General features: G+C 44.4%; 1 protein-coding gene across 4 annotated transcripts; it reads right to left on the reverse strand.

Moving 5' to 3' along the window:
- Nucleotides 1-258: 258 nt before the first annotated feature.
- twz (BTB/POZ domain-containing protein twz) lies at nt 259-22,601 on the reverse strand. 4 transcript variants are annotated; one of them, XM_070278625.1, is made up of 6 exons: nt 22,486-22,601; nt 16,224-16,705; nt 15,580-15,642; nt 7,264-7,371; nt 1,236-1,738; nt 259-932 (listed from the first exon to the last, which is right to left on the reverse strand). In XM_070278625.1, the coding sequence occupies exons 2-6, from the start codon at nt 16,232-16,234 to the stop codon at nt 499-501; spliced, it is 1,119 nt and encodes a 372-aa protein (XP_070134726.1). In that variant the 5' UTR covers nt 16,235-16,705; nt 22,486-22,601; the 3' UTR covers nt 259-498. The 4 variants fall into 4 exon arrangements, with proteins under 4 accessions (XP_070134726.1, XP_017087345.1, XP_017087346.1 ...); XM_017231856.3 differs by lacking the exon at nt 22,486-22,601 and adding an exon at nt 20,669-20,728; XM_017231857.3 differs by lacking the exon at nt 22,486-22,601 and adding an exon at nt 20,669-20,728 and having other exon boundaries at nt 15,941-16,705.
- Between the last annotated feature and the right edge of the window lie 2,010 nt (nt 22,602-24,611).

Raw genomic sequence — 24,611 nt, forward strand, 5'->3', positions numbered from 1 at the left:
GTTTCAAAATATTGAGAATAAAAGTTTGCGGTTTCCGCTTAAGTTTTCTTAAAATTGAAACATACTACTTATTTTTAAGCTATACAGATATTCTGAACCAGTTTAACAATCAAAACTTCAAAAAAAGGTTTTCATTTTGGCAACGACAGAAACATTTTAATTTAGATTTAAGGACTTTAAACCAATTTAATATGATACACTATAAAAGCTTATAGTTTAGACTAAAAACTGAAGTTTCAAATACAAATTATAGAAAATCCTTTAGATTGATAAAATCCCCTTATTTGTAATGGTTTTTTGGCAATTTATTTAGGCCAGTTAGCGCTTGGATCGCACTTGGATGAGACGCCCTCGACGAATAGGGCCTGGGCCAGCACCAGAATAGGATACGGAACGTGAAGTTGCTGTTTCCGGAGCAGAAGCTGTTGATGGTGATGGAGATGATGCTTCCAGGCGGACCGAAGCTGGAGATGGAGCTGGAGCTAGAGCCTGAGCCTATCACATGGGAACGCGCCGCGCCAGCAGATACTCGGAGAACTGCTGGCCCCCGACACTGGCCTCGATGGTAAAGCCGGCGTTGAGGAGTCGCGTTAGCACCTGGACAGAGTTCAGCTTGCAGTAGCCGTTGAGGGGAAAGCGGATGATTTGCCCCCAGTCGCCCTGGTTCCAGGACACGCCGCTTCGACTCGACTGTGTCGCCTGGCTGGCCTCCGGGAAGAGCTCGTCGAGGAGCGCCCGTTCCGCCGATAGCATTATGCGTTCGCCCAGGTCCGGCGAGATGTGCAGCGCCACCACCTCGTAATTGCACTCCGGCGACGCGCTCGTCCGCGGGCTCGTCTTGATGTGGCGCGCCGGTGGAGTGGGTGGCGCCACCAAATAGTTGCCGTTGCGTACGCGATCCTTGCGCATGCTCTCCAGCTGCTTAATCATCGCTGCGGGCGGAGACCGAGAACGAGAATGGAAATGGTAGACGTTGAGTGAGAGTGAGATGGGAGGAAGCGCAAATTAGTTGGCTATAAATGCCATGGCTAGTGGCCATGACCGGTTGGACCAGTGCACAGAGAAAAATAATTACTGTAATCTGCCAGAAAAGCCAACCATGCAATTAAAAGGCTATTTTAGGCATTTAACTTTACGTTTAAGTAGCGTATATGAATCCATTATTTAGAACCTGGATTCTATTTAAAAGACTTTTATATTCAATTTATTATTTTATTTATTTATTAAATACTTACGCTCCACTTCGTAGTAGCGGGCCTCCTCCAACAGCAGCTCCAGATCCGGAAAATCCTCGGCAATTAGAAGTCTTGAGTTTCTCATAAAGTTCAGAATGTGACGGAACATGCCTCCATCCCGATCGATGAAGTAGTGCTGCTTGAGGGAGTCGAGCACAATCGGTATCTGGCCATTGAAGAGCTTGGCCAGCTTCGACTCCGGATACTTGGTGAGCGTCTCCAGGGAGCTGGTGTAGATGGTGCCGCCCACATCGATGTGAACGGGGGCGGTGTACCGGGAGGCGGCTGCCACGCACGGAATGCCGGTGATGGGCTTGTGGTTGCCATGCAAATAGGAACTGGCCCCCGCCGATGCCGCTCCGCCGGCGGCAGCAGCGGCTGCAACGGCAGCAGCAGCCGCCGCCGCCCCCGGCAGGCCCAGGGGCGTCACTGAGGAACTGGCGGGCGGCGTCGGTGTGGGCGAAGAGGAGTTTGAGATCGTTGGCGAGACGGTGGGTGAAGCGCTGCGGGCGAGAACATTTCACGAATTCACAATGAGTTTCAGGACAAAGGGAGTCGCAGGATAATTGTTACAGTGAAAGGACTAGGTTTCCATGGTCATATAAGGGATGAATTTACTTCTGTTTTAACAACTGTCCTAGCTACTCCAAAGTGGCTTATAATTCCCCAGAGTTTTAATAATGAACATTTTTATAAAATCAGAATATTTTTCAGAAACGACTGTTGCAGAGGGAATTATAATTTTGGTCAAAAGTATGCAACGCAGTGAAGGCGACATCTCCGCGAGAGGAAAATCCTATATTGGAAAAACCCGATTTTCAAAGGGTCCAATCAAGAAAAATGGACAAAAAATCTAAAAAATATTTCGTCTCAGGATTTTGATGCAGAATGGTGGAGAATCGATCCAGAAATCATTCAAGGTACTCCTCTTGAGAATCGGATAAGAATTGGGAAAGATATGGCTATCACTGTGGACCCTATAGGGGAAAACCCCAGTTTCAAGGGACCCCATAGCGAAAAATGGACAAAAAATCGAAAAAAAATTTCGTCTAAGGATTTTGATGCAGAATGGTGGAGAATCGATCCAGAAATCGTTAAAGGTACTCCGCTTGAGAATCGGATAAGAATTGGGAAAGATATGGCTATCACTGCGTACCCTATAGGCGAAAACCTCATTTTCAAGGGACCCCATCACGAAAAATGGACAAAAAATCGAAAAAATATTTCGTCTAAGGATTTTGATGCAGAATGGTGGAGAATCGATCTAGAAATCGTTTAAGGTACTCCGCTTGAGAATCGGATGAGAATTGGGAAAGATATGGCTATCACTGTGGACCCTATAGGGGAAAACCTCATTTTCAAGGGACCCCATCACGAAAAATGGACAAAAAATCGAAAAAATATTTCGTCTCAGGATTTTGATGCAGAATGGTGGAGAATCGATCTAGAAATCGTTTAAGGTACTCCGCTTGAGAATCGGATGAAAATTGGGAAAGATATGGCTATCACTGTGGTCCCTATAGGGGAAAACCTCATTTTCAAGGGACCCCATAGCGAAAAATGGACAAAAAATCGAAAAAATATTTCGTCTCAGGATTTTGATGCAGAATGGTGGAGAATCGATCTAGAAATCGTTTAAGGTACTCCGCTTAAGAATCGGATAAGAATTGGGAAAGATATGGCTATCATTGTGGTCCCTATAGGGGAAAACCTCATTTTCAAGGGAAGCCCATAGCGAAAAATGGACAAAAAATCGAAAAAATATTTCGTCTCAGGATTTTGATGCAGAATGGTGGAGAATCGATCTAGAAATCGTTTAAGGTACTCCGCTTGAGAATCGGATGAGAATTGGGAAAGGTATAGCAATCACTGTGGACCCTATAGGGGAAAACCTCAGTTTCAAGGGACCCCATAGCGAAAAATGGACAAAAAATCGAAAAAAAATTTCGTCTCAGGATTTTGATGCAGAATGGTGGAGAATCGATCCAGAAATCGTTAAAGGTACTCCGCTTGAGAATCGGATAAGAATTGGGAAAGATATGGCTATCACTGCGTACCCTATAGGCGAAAACCTCATTTTCAAGGGACCCCATAGCGAAAAATGGACAAAAAATCGAAAAAATATTTCGTCTCAGGATTTTGATGCAGAATGGTGGAGAATCGATCTAGAAATCGTTTAAGGTACTCCGCTTGAGAATCGGATGAAAATTGGGAAAGATATGGCTATCACTGTGGTCCCTATAGGGGAAAACCTCATTTTCAAGGGACCCCATAGCGAAAAATGGACAAAAAATCGAAAAAATATTTCGTCTCAGGATTTTGATGCAGAATGGTGGAGAATCGATCTAGAAATCGTTTAAGGTACTCCGCTTAAGAATCGGATAAGAATTGGGAAAGATATGGCTATCACTGTGGACCCTATAGGGGAAAACCTCATTTTCAAGGGACCCCATCACGAAAAATGGACAAAAAATCGAAAAAATATTTTGTCTCAGGATTTTGATGCAGATGGTGGATGCAGATGGTGGAGAATCGATCTAGAAATCGTTTAAGGTACTCCGCTTGAGAATCGGATGAAAATTGGGAAAGATATGGCTATCACTGTGGTCCCTATAGGGGAAAACCTCATTTTCAAGGGACCCCATAGCGAAAAATGGACAAAAAATCGAAAAAATATTTCGTCTCAGGATTTTGATGCAGAATGGTGGAGAATCGATCTAGAAATCGTTTAAGGTACTCCGCTTGAGAATCGGATAAGAATTGGGAAAGATATGGCCATCACTGTGGACCCTATAGGCGAAACCCCCAATTTCAAAGGGTCCCATCACGAAAAATGGACAAAAAATCGAAAAAATATTTCGTCTCAGGATTTTGATGCAGAATGGTTGAGAATCGATCCAGAAATCGTTAAAGGTACTCCGCTTGAGAATCGGATAAGAATTGGGAAAGATATGGCCATCACTGTGGACCCTATAGGCGAAACCCCCAATTTCAAAGGGTCCCATCACGAAAAATGGACAAAAAATCGAAAAAATATTTCGTCTCAGGATTTTGATGCAGAATGGTGGAGAATCGATCTAGAAATCGTTTAAGGTACTCCGCTTGAGAATCGGATAAGAATTGGGAAAGATATGGCCATCACTGTGGACCCTATAGGCGAAACCCCCAATTTCAAAGGGTCCCATCACGAAAAATGGACAAAAAATCGAAAAAATATTTCGTCTCAGGATTTTGATGCAGAATGGTGGAGAATCGATCCAGAAATCGTTAAAGGTGCTCCGCTTGAGAATCGGATGAGCATTGGGAAAGATATGGCTATCACTGTGGACCCTGTAGGGGAAAACCCCATTTTCAAGGGACCCCATAGCGAAAAATGGACAAAAAATCGAAAAAATAGTTTGTCTTGAAATTTTGATGCAGAATGGTGGAGAATCGATCCAGAAATCGTTTAAGGTACTCCGCTTGAGAATCGGATGAAAATTGGGAAAGATATGGCTATCACTGTGGACCCCGTAGGGGAAAACCCCATTTTCAAGGGACCCCATAGCGAAAAATGGACAAAAAATCGAAAAAATATTTCGTCTCAGGATTTTGATGCAGAATGGTTGAGAATCGATCCAGAAATCGTTAAAGGTGCTCCGCTTGAGAATCGGATGAGAAATGGGAAGGATATGGCCATCACTGTGGACCCTATAGGCGAAAACCCCATTTTCAAAGGGTCCCATCACGAAAAATGGACAAAAAATCTAAAAAATATTTCGTCTCAGGATTTTGATGCAGAATGGTTGAGAATCGATCTAGAAATCGTTTAAGGTACTCCGCTTGAGAATCGGATAAGAATTGGGAAAGATATGGCCATCACTGTGGACCCTATAGGCGAAACCCCCAATTTCAAAGGGTCCCATCACGAAAAATGGACAAAAAATCGAAAAAATATTTCGTCTCAGGATTTTGATGCAGAATGGTGGAGAATCGATCTAGAAATCGTTTAAGGTACTCCGCTTGAGAATCGGATAAGAATTGGGAAAGATATGGCTATCACTGTGGTCCCTATAGGGGAAAACCTCATTTTCAAGGGACCCCATAGCGAAAAATGGACAAAAAATCGAAAAAATATTTCGTCTCAGGATTTTGATGCAGAATGGTGGAGAATCGATCTAGAAATCGTTTAAGGTACTCCGCTTAAGAATCGGATAAGAATTGGGAAAGATATGGCTATCACTGTGGACCCTATAGGGGAAAACCTCATTTTCAAGGGACCCCATCACGAAAAATGGACAAAAAATCGAAAAAATATTTTGTCTCAGGATTTTGATGCAGATGGTGGATGCAGATGGTGGAGAATCGATCTAGAAATCGTTTAAGGTACTCCGCTTGAGAATCGGATGAAAATTGGGAAAGATATGGCTATCATTGTGGTCCCTATAGGGGAAAACCTCATTTTCAAGGGACCCCATAGCGAAAAATGGACAAAAAATCGAAAAAATATTTCGTCTCAGGATTTTGATGCAGAATGGTGGAGAATCGATCTAGAAATCGTTTAAGGTACTCCGCTTGAGAATCGGATAAGAATTGGGAAAGATATGGCCATCACTGTGGACCCTATAGGCGAAACCCCCAATTTCAAAGGGTCCCATCACGAAAAATGGACAAAAAATCGAAAAAATATTTCGTCTCAGGATTTTGATGCAGAATGGTGGAGAATCGATCTAGAAATCGTTTAAGGTACTCCGCTTGAGAATCGGATAAGAATTGGGAAAGATATGGCCATCACTGTGGACCCTATAGGCGAAACCCCCAATTTCAAAGGGTCCCATCACGAAAAATGGACAAAAAATCGAAAAAATATTTCGTCTCAGGATTTTGATGCAGAATGGTGGAGAATCGATCCAGAAATCGTTAAAGGTGCTCCGCTTGAGAATCGGATGAGCATTGGGAAAGATATGGCTATCACTGTGGACCCTGTAGGGGAAAACCCCATTTTCAAGGGACCCCATAGCGAAAAATGGACAAAAAATCGAAAAAATAGTTTGTCTTGAAATTTTGATGCAGAATGGTGGAGAATCGATCCAGAAATCGTTTAAGGTACTCCGCTTGAGAATCGGATGAAAATTGGGAAAGATATGGCTATCACTGTGGACCCCGTAGGGGAAAACCCCATTTTCAAGGGACCCCATAGCGAAAAATGGACAAAAAATCGAAAAAATATTTCGTCTCAGGATTTTGATGCAGAATGGTTGAGAATCGATCCAGAAATCGTTAAAGGTGCTCCGCTTGAGAATCGGATGAGAAATGGGAAGGATATGGCCATCACTGTGGACCCTATAGGCGAAAACCCCATTTTCAAAGGGTCCCATCACGAAAAATGGACAAAAAATCTAAAAAATATTTCGTCTCAGGATTTTGATGCAGAATGGTTGAGAATCGATCTAGAAATTGTTTAAGGTACTCCGCTTGAGAATCGGATAAGAATTGGGAAAGATATGGCTATCACTGTGGACCCTATAGGGGAAAACCTCATTTTCAAGGAACCCCATAGCGAAAAATGGACAAAAAATCGAAAAAATATTTCGTCTCAGGATTTTGATGCAGAATGGTGGAGAATCGACCCAGAAATCGTTTAAGGTACTCCGCTTGAGAATCGGATTAGAATTGGGAAAGATATGGCCATCACTGTGGACCCTATAAAGGAAAACCCCATTTTCAAGGAGCGAAAAATGGACAAAAAATCGAAAAAATATTTTGTCTTGAAATTTTGATGCAGAATGGTGGAGAATCGATCTAGAAATCGTTTAAGGTACTCCGCTTGAGAATCAGATGAGAATTGGGAAAGATATGGCTATCACTGTGGACCCTATAGGGGAAACCTCATTTTCAAGGGACCCTATAGCGAAAAATGGATAAAAACTACCGGAAGTTACCCCTTTTTCGTGATTTTGAAATAGAAAGCCATATTTTATATAATTTTATATTATAAAAGAACCTCTATAAATCTTCAACCTCTTAAACATTTAACCCCGAAACTCACCTGATTTTAATATCGCTTCTGGCATAAATGCGGCCCGTGGAGGACAAATCGCGTGGCTCCAGGGCCTTGACATCTCTTTCGCGCTCTCGATCCATATCGCATTTTTTCCTGCAATCAAATAATTAATGGGCCAATAATTAGTATTTATTTAAGTAGAGATTAGCTTATATAAATGGAAATTGGCTGGCAAGTGGCTCCCTAATCATGAGAACCCACTTGGCCTGAAACTGAAACATAAATTGGCTTGACTCTGATTACTTGGAAACCCAACAACGTGACAACGAAAATGCCGCGATGGGGCCAATATCGCTTACAGGGCTCCACAGGGCCCCATAAAAGTTCACTCACACACCAAAAGGCACCGATAAGTCCAAAGAGATGGCTGTAACGAGCCAGAAAGAGACATACATACATATATAATCCATATGACCATAGTCTTGGGCTGATTGTGTGGGAATATTTGGTTTTTCGCGAAGCTTACATCTCGGTTACGGGGCTTTCGGGCCCGAAGCGATCGTGGACAAGACAAAATCGCCAAACAGGCAACAGGCAACAGGCTCGCCAGGGCCCGGTTAATGTTAGCGGCCATTCGAGAGCATCGTTTTGGCCATCGCGTTTAGCCGCAAGTGCTGCGAGTCGAATTTCACACGAAAATCGCATTGTTTCGAGGGGCAGAGACTGACTGCGATGTGGATTCAACGCCAATTATGATGAGCTCTTGTTTTATAACGTATACGCAACGTGGCCCGTGTTGGCGTGTCTTAACAAAGTCAATACCAATTACCCGGAGCTCCTCCCCGGCTCCAGAGTGGCAACTTAATTCACAAATATGAATGGCCATCATCAGTATCAGTATACCGAGTGCAGGAGCATGAATTAATAACAGAAACTAGTTTTCCCTCCGTATGACAAATGTGCTCATGTTTTTTGCACATTAACTTGGCTAACAGACAGTTCTCGTCAATGGTCTTGTAAATATTAGCCAGAAATCGGGTAACCAGGACTTCGGGTGAGGTTTGGAAATGTGGGAAGTGTTCTAAGCACTCTTCTCGATCCGGTGACTTGTTAGGCTTGTGTGCTCTACCTTTGTAGAGCATTCAGTCTTCGTTATGGCTGGAAAACGTGTACTATCCATGTAGCTAAACAAGTTTGCTTTTTTTAAATGTTTGAAGCCCTGCGGCCATATGACTGGGGCTGGGTAATTACGATTTGATTAACTTTAACTACATGAACATTCAAATACGAATGAGCATAGACCAGCTATAGTGGAGTGGACTGATGGGGGGCTGGAGACTATATGGCCAAATGCAGATGGACGAGGAGGGTCAGCAACAACAACAACGACCGAATAGAGTCGCAAAGAGTGGACGTCGAACGGTACGGGGCTTACAAGCAAATAAAAACCGAGACCAGTACCACAAAAAATTGCACAAAATAAATGTCTGCAAGGCATTCTCATGCTCATGCCAGCCAATATAAAAAAAATGGGAAGAGGTGAGGAGGCGAGAGGGCAGCACAAGTGCGATAGAGAGGCAAGAGTGCCAGTTGAATTTTATTAATTTACGGCAATTATAAAGCGTGAGTAATGCGTTCAATCAAACATTGGATATTCGTTTATGGGGGATCTGGCTTAATGGTTTTCTAGCCATCCTCCCATGCAGACTGTCCCAATCTTCACCTCCCCTCCTGTGCGCCTTGGCCGGCAGCTGCAGCAGTTGCAGCCACAAAATATGCAATGCCCGAGTTCTCTGGCTTGCCACACAAACAATTCAATTTCAATTGCTTTGCGGCCCACTTGAGCAGGTGCAACAACAACAACAAAAACCACACACACATGCAAGTATGTGTGTGTGTGTGTGCGAGTGGGTGTGGACACCCTGAGCTAACGGTATTGTATATAAGACAAGCACTGCAGTTTGCATCCTATTCTAGTCCATTATCGCCTGGGGCGGTATCTTTTCTATGCCGTCTAGTAGCAAGGATGGGCCCAGGAGTTGGTGGAGCGGGGGGTGGCCGAAAGGAGGTAAGGCTGCCGGGGCTGTTCGGGCGGGAGCGGGCAGGAGTGGGACAAGTCGAGGGCGGGCCAGCTGGTGGAGTTGTTCGCAGCGCCTTTGGTTACACTTGAGATGAGACCCAGCGATGAGCACGTGAGGTTGCCAAAAATAAAATGTAAAGGGATTAACCTAAACTTAAGTATAAATAATATTTAAAACATCATATACTATTTTTAAGAACTTATTTTTTAAAGAATAATTAATTCTAATCGCATCTCTAGAAGGTTATATATTTTGAGATAGTTTCCTTTCCCGTAGTCATATTTGTCAGGAGGCTTCCCTGGCCAGGATGTTGCTTTGCATTCCGGCCTCTCTCTGGCCCAACATCATGTGCCATCTAGCCCAGGCTCTGGTTGCAGGATTGCAGTCTGGTTTTAATGGCAATGCCATTAACTCTCAACTCTTGGCATTGCACATTTCTGGGGGGGATGGATATAAGGTCTTCTGTTCCAGAGAACATGCCACAGAGAAAGATAACCAGGCTGTGAGCTTATTAGTTTGCCATTGTTGAGATTGTGAGTTTGAGAGCCGAATATCAGGTTGCCTGGCCAGTCGAGGCTCAGGCTCAGGCTCTGGCCCAGGACGAGGCAGCCTAGCCTCGGGGCAAACCATTTTCCAAAAAGGAATTATGAACAAAACTGGCCGTTGGCACATGCTCAATGTTCGAATGCTATGGGGGGTGGATAACTCAACTCAGACCTGTCCATTTCAGCCCAACCCAGGCAATTGCCAAAACGACCACGACTTGGGGTTCTGGGGGTTCCTCCGCCCTCCAGCCGCCTCTCCTCAACTTCCCCTCACCTCGCCCACCAAAAAACAGGACAAAAGCGAAAACAAAAGCCAAGAAATGAGCTAAAGTGCACACCACCCACACGCATACTATCACACACTCCCACACACACACACTCACATGCCAAGCACTAACACTGAGATAGCGACACACACCTAGGCAGAGCATCAGACGTTGACGACTGCGACGCTGACTATGTAACCCTAGAAAATGTCCTGCGGCCAGCCAACCTTCCGCACACAAAGGCCAGACCAGACAGCCCGAGTGTCCTGGTTGCCAGCTGGAAGGAGACGGAAAGAGACGGCGCCACCCGGCCAGAGCGAGAGCGAGCGAAAAAGGGCAAAAGCTGACTAGGCCCGCGGCGATCGTTTGGAATTAGTGCGGAAATCATGGATGGATACGAAACGAAACCAAGCAAGGAAAGCGAGCCAAGCCAACCCAACCCAAGCCAAACCAGACCAGAACCCAAGCCAAGCCAAGCCAGCCCCGCCAAGGAGGAACACGGGTGGAATACACGGACGGAACTCGGGTCCAAAGGACTGCTCTGGCTCGCAGAGCAGTTGGAGGGCTTATTCATCACCACTGCTCATCGGATACTGGGATACTGGAGGGGGGGTAGCCCCAGCTCTTCTGCGGCACTGCCCCCGCAAAGCGAAGGTAATCCTCCAGGGGCTCTGCATGAGCGAGTGCCCACTGTAGTTGGGCAAGGTGCCTCGCGCTGGTTGGATTGAAACTTGGGGTTATCCCATACTCGCCTTGGTTTCCTTCCAGCACTGAGAGAATAAATCAGGGGATATTATTAAATGAGTGTCTATACTTTTTGAAGAATATATTGAAATTGTAGGCTCGTCCTAGCTTGCCCCCCCAGGTTTCTGTTAACAAAAATAACATCTTTTTCCTCAGTGTAGCTGGTTCCTCTAGGGCTTCTCCTTCTCATATGAGTGTGTCCATGTGTGTGTGCAAGTGGGTGCCTCCTCATTCATTTATCCTTGCAATGCTGAGGGCAACGAGAGCAGCAACAGCAGCAGCAACAGAAACAACAACAAAAGAGCAGGGAACATAGCCAGTAACCACAACGGCAAGGATACTCCTACCAAGCCCAACTCGGCTCCAACTCCGATTCCCAAGGATAAGGGTTTTGACGGAGGTAGTGAGGTCATGGAGGGGGGAAAAGAGCTGCAGGCGCAAACTTTTGCGATTGGTAGGTAAGTCTAGTCGTGTCCGTTCTGGCTTTAGCCTGGCTCACACACACACACACTCCCCTGGCTCATGTGTGTGGGTGCTGCCTGCATTTAAAGATATCATACCTAAGTTGGTCTCCCAGACTCATGGCCTTACGGCTCCCCAGGCAGCACAAAAAAACAAGAGACGAGAACAAAAACAAAAAATATATCAAACAAAAAAATAAAAAAAAGAATAGAAAAAATAAAAAAAAGCAAAACGAAAGTTTTTGAGGCAAAATCTTATCTCAATTTTAAAACGCTTGCGGCCAAAGCTGGCAGCGCAGTCAGCGGTGGCGTTGGAGCTAGCGTCGGCGTCGACTGCACTGGATTCACCTCGAAAAGTTAATATGAAAACATTGGAAGTGCTGCCTCCGCCTCGACCCCCGCTTTGACTATACTACATGTGTACTTTGGCAGAAGAAGATTTATCAAACTGCAACACTTGCATCACGAGTCAAGATTATGTTATGGGGGAGTGGGAGGATTCCAATTAGGCAGGACTTTATTCGGGGAAAGGAAAATGAAAGCAAACTTACGACTCCAGGGAGCCAGATAAGGGAATGCGGACCGTTTGTGTATATAGCCAAGACAAACATAAAGTAAACACACACCCAGGCACCAGCACCAGCACAAGCACATCCATCCAAGGAGCTGTGGAAAAATCTGCAAAATGTCCTCCGGCCAAGTTGAGAAGAATCCAACGCCTTGGGTGATTTCTCTGGAAGTGGAATGGTTTTTGGGCATGTGGTGGGGCATGGTGTGGTGCGGAGTGGCTTGTTTTCGTTTCGCAGTTGGCCAAAACCAAAATCAAAACGCTGATGAGCAGGCAAATGAAAAACTTTTGCCGACCAGATCCAGTCCGTCAGTCAGTTAGCCTCGTCCAGGATCCAAGTAAAACACAAAAAGCCAAAAACTAGGAGGATGCCCCAAACTACAGCTCCGTTTTCGGCTCCATCTCGGGTTGCAGTTGCCCAGGACACACAGCCACACACACAGACACACATGTAGAGAGTCTCACTCAAACTTCTGCGTCGACGTCGTCTTTAGCCAAAGGGTCCAAATGGCGGAGCTGGATCTGGAGCTGCGGCATATGGGAAATCAGTCCAGGCACACCCCGACTGCTTCCCGACTGCCCTTCGAAAATTGTTGGCCAAAGTTGCAGAATGTGTGCGCCATGGCAAATTGTACAAATATATGCGATATATAATATATACATATACATACAGATATATGTATGCATGAGTATGTGTGTATGGACGGGGAGTGGGAGGGGGAGGACGGTAGGGAAGTCTGGCAGAAGTTGAGTGAGTGAGTAACTGGAGTCCCGGCATATACTGAAGCAGCAGATATTAAAACGCTGCAAGGCTTTCAAAAATAAACTTTGAAAAATTTATTAGAAAATATTAAATAAAAACGACGATTGCGCTGCATATGGCTCACTCAGCAAAAAAGGGGGGGAAAGGGAGCGAGAGGGAGAGTTCCTAGAACGAGGAAGGGACTGGAAGCGGCATGGGCCAGCAGGGACAAGGGGTAACTACGTATGCAGAGCAAACATTACTCAGCCAACTCACAACTCGCAGACCTCCATCGCATGCCGCATGGCAGAGCCAAAGAAAAAACACACAAAAAAGCTGAAACAACGACGACGACAAGCAAAATATAAATATATTCAGGATAAATCTATATTCCGTTGTGTGTCGGGATGTGTAGCTCCTGCATCCTACCTAGATAGGATGTTTTTCCATTGCTAAATTCGAAAATTGAATTGAAAGTCAAAAGCGCAAAGGATAAGCAGGCGAGTCGGTTGGAAAACATTGCGCATACGCAGCGTTGGTGGCTGGAGGTGAGGCAAAAAGGCGCTCTAAAGCTGAAATGTGCAACGAGGGCAGGCACGGTACTGGGGGCCGAAGGGACTCTGATTGCCAACGCTACTTAATCAAGTGTACATAATAATTAACAGTCATGTTTCCACTCGAACGGCAAAACTGGAAACAATGGAACACGAATCGGAATCCGACAGGGAAGTGGCAGCCAGAAAAGCAGGCTCAGCCACAAAACCCATTCATGCGTCCTGACGCACCGAGTCCTGTTGCAGCAAGTGTAACTGGCAGCGGCAGACAATGCGCCCCGCTTAATTGGTGCAATTTGCGTGTGCATATCGCAGCCAATAATAGCTGCAACACAGAAGCAGCAACAGAGGCAGCAACATCACCAGCCAAAGCAGCAACCTCAATAGCAGATGCAACACAAAAGCCACTGGAGCAGAATGCACTCGGCATGCCAGGTGCACAGGTCTGAGGGATCCGGCTTTGGAAAGGGGTAATCCGGGGTATAAGCGGAAAGTAAACAAGAAGTATTGCAAAAGGGATCAGGATCAGGGAGAGGGTTTATAACAACATGATCCATAAACAAGTTGTCTTTGCAAAGGACTTAGGTCAGGGTTTTAAATATAATTTTAAAAATATATGATAAATAGTTTAAAGACTGAAGTTTAGACTTTCGAATAATCTTAATTGAAAGATAAGAAATAGTGCCAAATAAATGGGAAACATTAAAGGGCTTTTACATGGTAATTAATTGGAAAAAATTACAGAAAACTTAAACCTTCCTTTTTAAGGTAATATTAATTAAACAAATAGTTAAAACCCAAGTAATTTAAGAGCTACGTGATAGCTAAACGTCGAACCCCTTTTCCTAAACCCAACTGAAATTGCTTCTGTTGGTGGCAAATTCGCGACGCAATGTTGATGCTGATAATGATGCCGAATTGCGGCTTAATTAACACACAGCGTGTTAAGAGCCTTTGTGGCACAACCTGCAACCTCCATTCAAATGCAGCAGAATGCGCCAGAGTCCTTTGACTATTGGCTCGTAATGGAAATCACTTTGCCAGCGATGGCGCGGGCTCCAAAAGCTTGAACAGTAGCTGACGTAGGCCGTGAACGTGAACGGGGAGTGCGAATGGGAATGGAAATGCGAATCCAAGTAGCTGGAGCTTGAATCCGCAAAATGAAAACAAATTAGCTGGGGGATAACCCGACAATGGGCAGGAAGAGCAAACGCGAGCTGCGGCTCCAGCCAAACAAACAGACAAACAAGCGCGACTTTGACTGCGACTCCGCCTCCTCGGAGTCTGCACATGACGAAGGGAGCTCTTCTTTGGGGCTGGTGGCACAAAAGGAAGGACAAAAAAGTATCTGGAGATAACACTGAACCGAATCCGAAGACCAAAAACCAGTTGCTTCCACACGAGACATTGGCGGAAAGAGAAGCAGACGCGAAGAGAGGCGAAGGTCGCTGAGCGACTTGCTCCTCCTTTTCCCCAAAAACTTGATTCCCTATTTGAATACAATTTCGCAGAATGCAGCTCTTGCTTTGAACTTTGCCTCTTGACTTGGCTCCGGCTCAACGGACAAACGGACAGACGGACATACGAACAGCCTGGACGGACAAACGGACAGGGGACTCTCACGGAACGTCGATTCGCTGGCTAAACAAAAATTTGTTGTACTATGTGTGTGCTGTGTGTATCTGGCCCGGGGGTCATCTTTTGGCCGCTTAGTTTTCGACCAGCCACAATACAACCGGTCACAGCTGGCCCCTTGGCCCTGCCTGCTTAGTCCCTCCTTTGGATACCCTCCCCTCCACCGTCCAGCTTCCACCGTCCACCGTCCCACATCCGAGCAGCACCATCGTATTTTATAGCCTTTAAGGTAGAAAAAATAATGCGACTCGTTCTCGTCTGCACACATAACTCAGCCGGGGGCTAAGGTTGCCCAAAAGCGCCAGGGGCGAATTTTGTATGATTTTTTTCCTCCCTCGATCCCGCTTTCCTTCTGCCCGCGCCCCGTCGGTTACTCTTCTTACTTTTGTTTATTTCTCCTTTGGTGCGGGTACAGAGCACTTGAGGCGCATAATTTTTTTTTCTTCTTTTTTTTTAAACAGTCTTCGTTTATGGCGCACAATTTCTGACTTGGCATGTGGGAGAGACGAAAATCAGTTGCCCGAGGCCTTTTTGGCCAAAACCAAACGGGCAACATCAACAACAACAGTAACAACAGCAGCAGCAGCATCAGTAGTAGTTGAATATGGGGAATAGGAAAAGAGGTCGGGTGGCATGCAACTTGGAGTTTTGATGCTGTTGTGTGTCAAAAATTCGTTTATTACAGAATCTTTTTTAAACTCATTTATTGGCCAGCTCGAAGGTTGTTGGCAGGGATTTGTAAAAGGTTGAAAATAAAAGACTTACCGTTTGGGGCAGGAGGAATCCACCGTCAACGGCGATCGTTGATCCAATGCAACAAACGGAGTTCTGTTTTTGGTAAGATATTAAGAAAGATTATAAATAAATTAATTAGTTTTTTTTTTTGCAATTTATAGGAGGATGAAGAGTTTCTTATATGAAGGATTAAGGATTAAAGAATATATTGTACAGACAAAATTAGGTCAAGCGAATATTATCTTTTTAAATATATAAATATTAGTAAGATAAGTATCTTATATTTCAAAATATAAATCTTCTACTTTGTTCTGAGACTTATTTAGTTAAAAATTCAAATAAAGAAAACAGAAAAATAAAATATTTCTCATATTTTTTTTAGTTAACTCACAAAAAGGTTGGTATATTTAGGAAATGCACTTTAACTCTTTTTTTTCAACAACGCGCGCGTAGATAATAAGATCAGATTTGTTTGCCTTGGGAATATATCCTAGGATCGCGGTGATCTTCGGATATTTTAGCTTCCGTTGGGAACAGTTTTATATTTTTTGAAATGGCGAAATGTTTTTGAGGAACGCGCGCAAAAACGTCAAACACTTAAACTCCGCTCAAACTGTTTACTTCCGTTTCCGCTGAGAGCAGATTGTTGCCTATTTTTCGGAGCTGGCAATTACCTCACTTGCATTCGCGTCTAAAGTTTGTCGAGAACTGTATCGCAAACTGTTGTGGTTGCGGCCTCGTTGGCTCAAACGGGTTGCGGTTCGACGTTGCTGTTGGTTGTTGGCTCTTGCTAACGTGTTGCGGGTGGAGTTCGTTTCTGGCGTCTTCTGTGCTGCGATGAGACAGCAGACCCCACTGCGACGACCTTGAGAGAGAGCAGCAGAGCGAGAGCGACGAAGTTGCGTTTGTTGTTCAGCTGCTTGGCTTTCGCACCATATGATGCTGCAACTGTAGTTGTATTTGTGTATGTGTATGTGTGTGAGAGTGTGTTGGAAGGGGGGCTGCGTGTGAACGTTTAATAGTCTATTTCCGGTTTAAGTGGCCCGTTGTGGCGCTTGTTGCTACCGTTGCAACGTTGCTGCTGCTATTGCTGTTTCTTGTTGTTTGCTGGTTGTTGTTGTTCGTTGCAACTAAGCTGGCGCAATTAACATTGTAACTGTAAATAGAACAATTGGTTTGGGTCAAATGCTTTCGCTTGGCTTATAAATCGATGTATTAAATTAGGTCCGATACAAATATTAGATTTCATAGTACACAGAAAGAAATTCAAATAATTATTTGTGGCAATTATAATGAGCATTATTCGTGACTTTCTCTTCCCTTTATTTCATTATGAAAGTCTTTGTAGTATTTTTTAAATTTTTATTTGTTTTAGAGACAAGTGTCCTTAAAAATGTTGACCGTGCCTGACTGCATTAATCATGGGGGTGGTACACTGTATCTGTACTTGTGGCCGATTTCTATTATTGTAAATATCAAAGCCTGTTTGTTTTTACCGCCCTTGGCCATGGGTATGTATTGGTGCATGTACAGCTGACACCCACCGATTGTCCTATGTATTTTTGCGAGTGCCTTGGTGTGCGTATGCCTGCGTGTGTATTGGTGCGAGTGTGCGTGTTTGTGTTAATGACAAAGCATAGAACGCTGAACCCCCAGGCCAAACGAAATGAAACTTTGTGCGGCATCAGCTCCAGAGACTTTGAAGAAGAACCGGCGGCGGCAGGAAGAACGGGGCAAACAGCGAACGAAGAACGGAGAGCGGAGAAAGCCTCGCGGCTAAATACGAGCGTCTGCGACTGCGACTGCGACGACGATGGAGGCAGCTGAAATATTTTGTTGCCCCCGGGCGATGCAAAGAAAAACTTGTGATAAATACGCCTCGGGGCATGTTTCAAAACACGAGAGGCCACCAGAAATATAGCAGAGTGAGGCAGGGTGACGGGGGTATAGAGACAGACATTGGTACAGTGAGGCCTGCAGTTAGGCAGCTGTAATTAAAATGAGTGCGAACTTTTGCCTAGCCACCCTCTCGGCCACCCACTCGGCCACCCTCTCTGCCACCACCCCTCTGGATAAATGCCCGCAGGAGTGGAAAAACAAAGTATGCCCCTAACCACCCACCAAATACTGTGTCGCATCATTTTTCATTGGCAATTGTTTCGGAATGCTCGGTTATTTATCCCCCGGCCATATTCATTTTGAAGTATGTACGTTTGCCGCAATATTATTCCTCTATATTTGCCCGATGCAGCACCCGCGATCTGGGTTAGAGACTCTGACGTGACACGACTTGGTCTAAAAGCTTAACTTGGCTTAAAACTAGTCTTTCGAAAATACTTTTTAAGACCCTCTTGCCTCTTTATTAAACTATTTTTTGAATAATAACTATTGCAACCGCATAGCTCATTTCAGCCACTCAAGGGGCTTCTATTGTTTCAAGTGAAATGAGGCAAGAGTCATGAGGCAGGAGGAGGAGAACCGTGGCGCTGGAGGACTCCTTTATTTTGACGTCGCTCTGCGTTTTTGCCATTTTAAATATTTTTTTAATCACAAGCTCACGCACACAGCCGCACCGGGGACACAATCGCATCCCGTATACATATATGCGGGCATTCAGTCACTCATATACGAACTCATACATATGGCAATACCAATATTTCAAGCCAATTTGCTGCAGTTAGCCGCCAGCGGACTGCCAACAAAATAATTCGACAAAATGTGTGCGGCGCGCTTTATGCTTTATTGTTTGGAACGCTGCGGGGCCACTGCACGGATGCGGGGAGGCAAAGGGGGCGGCTGGGGGCTGCGAGGGGGAGTAGCTGCAGGATTCATATATATGCCACTCTGATATATGTATATGTATGTATATGTATAGCCTGGATCAGCAGCAAGAGTGCTGCAAAAATCAGAAATCAGCGTCGACATTTATACACTTCCTCTGCCATCGTTTGTAATTATTTGTTGATGGCTTTTTAAAGTAGCCCACGCGCCACGCCCCTAGTCCCTCGTCCAGGGCCTCTCCGCCCCTCTCCTCTTGGATATTTATTCTAGGCTTGTGCATTTGCTTGTCAATCAATATCATACTTCATATAAGTGGGAGTGGGTCTGGGTGTGGGGTGTTGTACAAACATTAAAAATACCAACGCATATGCTGAGAATTTCTGCAGATTTTTTACTGCTCCTCGCTGGCCGACACCATTCAGCATCATTATTATTGTGATTTTTTATTATTACTATTATATGTTTGTGTTTGTTTGTGTGTAAAGTATTGGTGTGTGTGGGTGTGTGTGTGTGTGTGCCGCAAACGAATGGCTCATCAAGAGGCTGTGTGTGTTTGCGTTTTTTAAAAAATATGTATATATTTTTTATTATTAACGATACTGAGTGAACGCCAAACAGCAAACAACAAAAACATATATATATATTTTATATACATACGTATGTGTATGTTTGTATGTATGTTTGAAAAGGCTCATAAAATTCACAATGTCTGGCCGCGGGGCTTTTACTTAATGATGCCATTTTTGCCGCCGCAGCCTGAAATTCGCGTTAAATTTTTAACGCACGACCGAACTGCAGCAGCAGCAGCCGCAGCATCACCATCAGAAGCTTCAACAAAATCAGCCTCATATCCCATATCACCCATCAATTCAAGCATTCATCAATCCATCCATCCATTCATCCATATGTGGCACAACATTTACATTAACATTTGAATGGTAATCATTTTACAGCCAATGCATTTTATAATGAAATATTTGTATAATGATTCTTAAAGTAGACATTATTAATGGCATGCATTATTTTATATTTTTATTAATATTTATAAAGTTAATTATATCTATGGGTTCCTATATTTGTGGCCCATAAATTCTCATAAAATTGTGTTTAATAACATTCTTTTTCAAGCTTTTTTTAAAATACATCTAATATTACTTTATCTCTCAGATATATTTGAATTTGAGATGTTCGAACTTAAAAGCCAATTGATTGGGGTATAAATAGTCATCTCAAGAAAGATCTATCCCCTTTCTTGTAAAGATATATGGGTACTGGTTAATATTAGATGAATTAATTTTAATAATGGGCACTCATCGTCCATTGGAATTCAGGCGGGGCCAGGAGACAATGGCCGACATCCTTTTGTCATTAGCATTAGCGAGACATTTGTCATTAACTGCATAATGATTCCTATGCAGTTTGGCCAACTTCCCCGACCATAAACACTCATACAGGCATAATGGATATGGAGCGGATGTGTGTATGTGTGAGTGCATAATTTTAATGATTTACAAACTAGTCCGGAGGCGTTTTTAGCTCGAAAACTGACAGTTGATATCCAAAGACAAGCAGAATGAGGGAAATATAATGCAAAAGAAGACATAGCCGCGAGTTATGAATGGGAGAGACGACCAGTTCTTTATTTCCCAGTTTACATTTTTTTCAGCTTTTTTGCTTTTTGGGGTGGAAGCAGCAGCAGCAGCAACAGCTCCATGCTGCAGAACGGAAAAGGATTGCTCGAACATGCAACTAAGATGGCCCGTGGCAATGCGCAGGCACAGCCGAGACTGAGGAAAAATGTGCAAGTTAAAAATAAGTTAAGTTCGAGTGGCTGGCGGCCCTATGCATTTTGCATATAATGAGGGTCCCAGCGCCCGACCCAGCCGCCTCCTTTTGAGGACCGCAAGGCCTGTTTTTGTGGTTGTCACCTGGCCAACACCATCTGTCCGAGCAGAGCCGGAGTTTGGACCAATTTCGGCGACAGTGATTCCAAAAACAGGGCCACCACCACCGGTTCATAATTACAGAGCAGTCTCAGTGCAATCGTGTTGTTCTTAAATTATATGGTATTTGTGAGTGTTGTTCTTCGCGGCAGCTGTGACTATAATGCACCTCCCACCCAGGCCAGGTAGCCACCCAGACACCCAGTCAGCACCATTAGTGCGATTCCCGACAGTTGTCCAAACACGTGCCGTGCAACAAGTTAGCAATGCAAACAAACAAAAAAGTGGCAATAGCCCAACTGTTATTCACCTGCCACCGTTTACTTGTTGTTGTTGCCGTTCTCGTTGCCGTTGTCGTTGCCAAACACAAACACAAACACAAGCACTAGCATTACCACAAACACTGTCTCAAAAATTGGGATCAAAAACACTCTGAACTAGCGCTCAGCAAAGACAATGGCAGACTATGCTGTTCGATAGGGTCTAAGCCGTCTCTTGTCGAGCATGTTGTATGCAACATGCTGCAAATGCCCCAGGCTCCCCAGCAACACCAACACCAACAATAGCAACATTCCATGTTATCAGCCGCAACGTAAACACAACCACTACGGCAACTAAGTATCCATATCCGTCCAGTTTCGCGCCCTCTCTTTCGCTGGCTGTTCGGGCCCTCTCTTTCCCGCTGCCGGGGCTGGTTGTTAGCGTGGCTAAGCGAGATGCGATGCCAATGTTCGACGGCAACAGAAACGGCAACGGCAACGACAACGACTCAGCTCGACTCACCTCTCCTTGCCTTGCCCCCGGGCGTTCGCTTGTAATTATAATATTTCAACCCAAATGTGACCCGCGGCCATGCGCCAATGATGGATTTCAGCCCAGTTCCCCTGTCCCCTCTGCATATAATATGCCATATAGATACAGTGAGAGAAAAGGTGAAGTCAAAGTACTTAGGGTTTTTGGCAAGCTTGATTTTTGGACTTAGGGAAGGATTAAAGGGTTTTAGATTGAAAAATTATGTTTTTTGAGAATCAATTTCAAAAAATTTCTAATATTTCAAGAAATTATATAAATACTTACTAATTTATATAGATGTTATCTCTTAAAAATGTTTAGAAGAAAAGTTATAAGTTATTGGACAAAAGTATTAGTTAGCATAACTAGGAACAAGAACCAGTTAGGTATAATATTAATAGTTTGGCCATCCAAACACGATCGAAATATACACTTTGTCCTTAAGATTCCTAAGCAAGCTACAAACTAATGCTCATTTTCTACAAGCATTTCTCCCAGTGCACCTGTATATTGTTAGCTCTGACTGAAGACAGAGCCAGCGACCGATACCCGAGATGAGGTGCGCCGTTGTTCCGGGGTTGCTGCTGATGTTGCTGTTGCTGTTGCCGTGCAATTTGCTGCCGGCGGGGCAAGCGGATTGGCCTCCGGCCAGACATGTGAATAAAATTACATTCACTATTTTATATGCCACATGGTATGTATGGCCTGGCATTTATCGGTTTATATATATGAATGTTTGCTAGTGCCATGTGGAAAAATCCTATGTAGGTAGAAATAATTGAATTGGCACATCAGCTAAATCACATAAATATATATGTACATGTATATTGGAGTATATATAAATGGGTAACTGGCAAACTGGAACCGGAGACCGAGGCCGGGCCAATAGCAAGATTAGATCACTGAGAGAAGAAACCGCCGTGGGCCATCCGGCAATGGAAAAGGGTAAAGCGTAAATGAAGCTGCCACTGACAATCCACAAAAGCGAGGTCCGAGTGGCTGGACCACCATATCCCCCCCTCTGTATATCTCTCAATGGCTAGAGCTTTCCTCGGAACATGGCCAGGTGAACATTAATCAAGCCAAACAACCAAATAACTTATGGGCCTGGCTAATAGAGACATTCGGGCAAACATTCGGGGCTTCTAGCCGAACGATTAGTAGCCATATATGCCAGCTAGCCTGGTCTTGAGATAACCAAGCCATGCAGGAAATAATTAATTATTTATAAACACAATAATTAAGCGATATTATAAATGAATTTGAATAAAAACTCAAGCGGAAATCCCTCAGTATCTTGACCATTTAATTCCCTTAATATGTGAAAATCCTTTCGGTTTCAAGAGTCAAGTCGCCATGTGTGTGGGTCAGTGTGTGTGTGGTGTGATGTGGTAATTAAATTGGCATTAATTAAACTTACGCCGTTACGGCGGCGACGCGACGTAGCTGCTCAAGTGCCGCTCATTAAGCAATTAAGGGATAATTATCAACGGCGTTGCCTTTTTGCAATTTTCATGGCACGGCAAAGTGTTAAAATCACTTAATAGGTGGCCACATCCTGGCCGTGTTGTTGTTGTTGCCGTTCTGCTTCTTTCGCGGCTTGCAGGTGAGCATATGTGTATGTGTGTATGAGTATGTGTGTGTGTGTGTGTGTGGTGTTTGTGTACGCACGCGGCTGTTTGTTTAAGTGTAGCGTTAAACGCGGCCACTGACAAGCAACGGATGCCGGATAGCACCTGTAAGCAATGCCTCATGCTGACGTTGCTGTTGCTGCTCCTGCTGCTGCAGTTGTATGTGCAATGTTGAGCCAACAACAACATTTGGCTGCTGCTGCTACTGTTGCTACTGCTGCTGCGGCAACAACAACTAATTGGCGGCCCGAGTCCGTGGAGCATAAGCTCGGATTAATGCAGTTATAAGAGAAATTCCGACACAGACACCCGCGCCATCACAGCATCGCTATTGCCGCATCGCCATCACACCTGCAACACGACTCGTACATACTGACACTTTGACTGACAACAAACCAAACAGGAGCAACAGCAGCAAAAGCAGCAGTTTAACGACCGCCAACAGCCACCAGCTACCAGCCAGTTGTCGAGTCAGTCAGTCAGTAAAGCAATTTACAGACATCTGTTACACCTCCCCCAGCCCAGCCCACCCTCACACACATACACTCACATGCGTATATGGTTGTACAAATTGCATTTGCCCATTTAGGCAAGAAGGTGGCTGGGCTGGACTGGGCTGGGGCATTATAAAAAGAGTGGAATCTGCACGGAAGCTTGACAATTAAGCGGAAGCTGTGACCAGTCCACGACATTATGTCGGTTGCTCTGCGGTTTCTGGTTATTAAACGAATGGAAAGAGATTTGATTCCGATATTTGATAGTAAGAGGTTTTCTAAGAGGTAGTAAAGGGTAAGAGTTAGTATATATTGTAGTTAAATAGGAATAGTTTTTAATTACTTTGTGTAGTTTTTAACTAAGAGCTCGAGCCAAAAGCCTTGAAAGGCCATTTTGTCCGCCATGCAACTCCTTAAGGTATGCAACAAAAAATTGGCATGTGATTGCTCTTTCAGGATACTCCCAATATTCAAACCTTTAGTCCTAATAATAAGTTTTACAAACTATTATATAATTTTGACAATAATTTTTGAGAACTACTTTAAACCTATCATAGTTTTTATTTTGGACTGATAAGGCCGATAAACTATTTAAAGGCCCGAGGCAGTTTTAACTTGAAACGTAGTGAGGGCTTTCATTTCTGTTGCCTCACCTGGCATGCGGTGACCCTTATCATCTCGGGGGCCTCGTTTTCACAGAGACACCAGCATCTCGGTTGGCATCTCCCTGGCCATTCCCCAATACCCACTCCAATACCCTCGGACACTTTCGCCTCGAAGCCACCACAAAAGGCCACATAAATTCCTGTTTCTGTTTGCCGTTTGGCTGTTGGTGGTGCCTTTGTGGTCTGCCTTTTGTGGCTACCCATGGCGTGAGATGCTGATCCGATCCGAGGCCCCCGTATCCACATCCATCTCACCAGCAATCCAGCTTTCCAGTTGCCCCCACCCAGCTGCAGAGCCACTCTCGGGCTCCGGTCATAAACGGATTGGCCCGGAGGCTCAAAACTTGCTGCTGTTGCACACTTTTCAAAAATGCCTGTCAATGCGTGACATTTCATATTTAAGTTATAATCTGCATGCATTACTTTTGGATATCAAAGGGGTTGCGGGGAGCAGTGGGGGAATGTAGAAATTTAATGGCCAAAATTAACTGCAGGCTAATTTTCAATAAAACTGACAGCCGTACGTGTGTTTGTGTGTTTGACGCGCCCTGAATTAATTCGAAATTGGATGAGACGAGTAGAAACGAGACGAGAGACAAATAGGAATACAAATGCGATTGCGAATGAAAGCCTGTTTTAGAAATTAAACAAAAACTTAATAAATACCTGCAAGCCATCGAGTTGCAATTAATAACGGGTTAGCCCCAACCACCCATCGAACCCTTCAGCCCAGCAGCCCAGCAGCCCAACAGCCAC

Source organism: Drosophila bipectinata, chromosome 2R (genome assembly GCF_030179905.1).
Source record: "Drosophila bipectinata strain 14024-0381.07 chromosome 2R, DbipHiC1v2, whole genome shotgun sequence".
Classification (NCBI taxonomy): domain Eukaryota; kingdom Metazoa; phylum Arthropoda; class Insecta; order Diptera; family Drosophilidae; genus Drosophila; species Drosophila bipectinata.

What these genes read in the sequence shown, in the direction of transcription:
- twz (XM_070278625.1), bottom strand. An exon ending in AGAAGCGATATTAAAATCAG is followed by an intron (nt 1,739 to 7,263) that starts GTGAGTTTCGGG and finishes TCTCGCCCGCAG; the next exon opens with CGCTTCACCCACCGTCTCGC. An exon ending in CCGCTACTACGAAGTGGAGC is followed by an intron (nt 933 to 1,235) that starts GTAAGTATTTAA and finishes CTCCGCCCGCAG; the next exon opens with CGATGATTAAGCAGCTGGAG.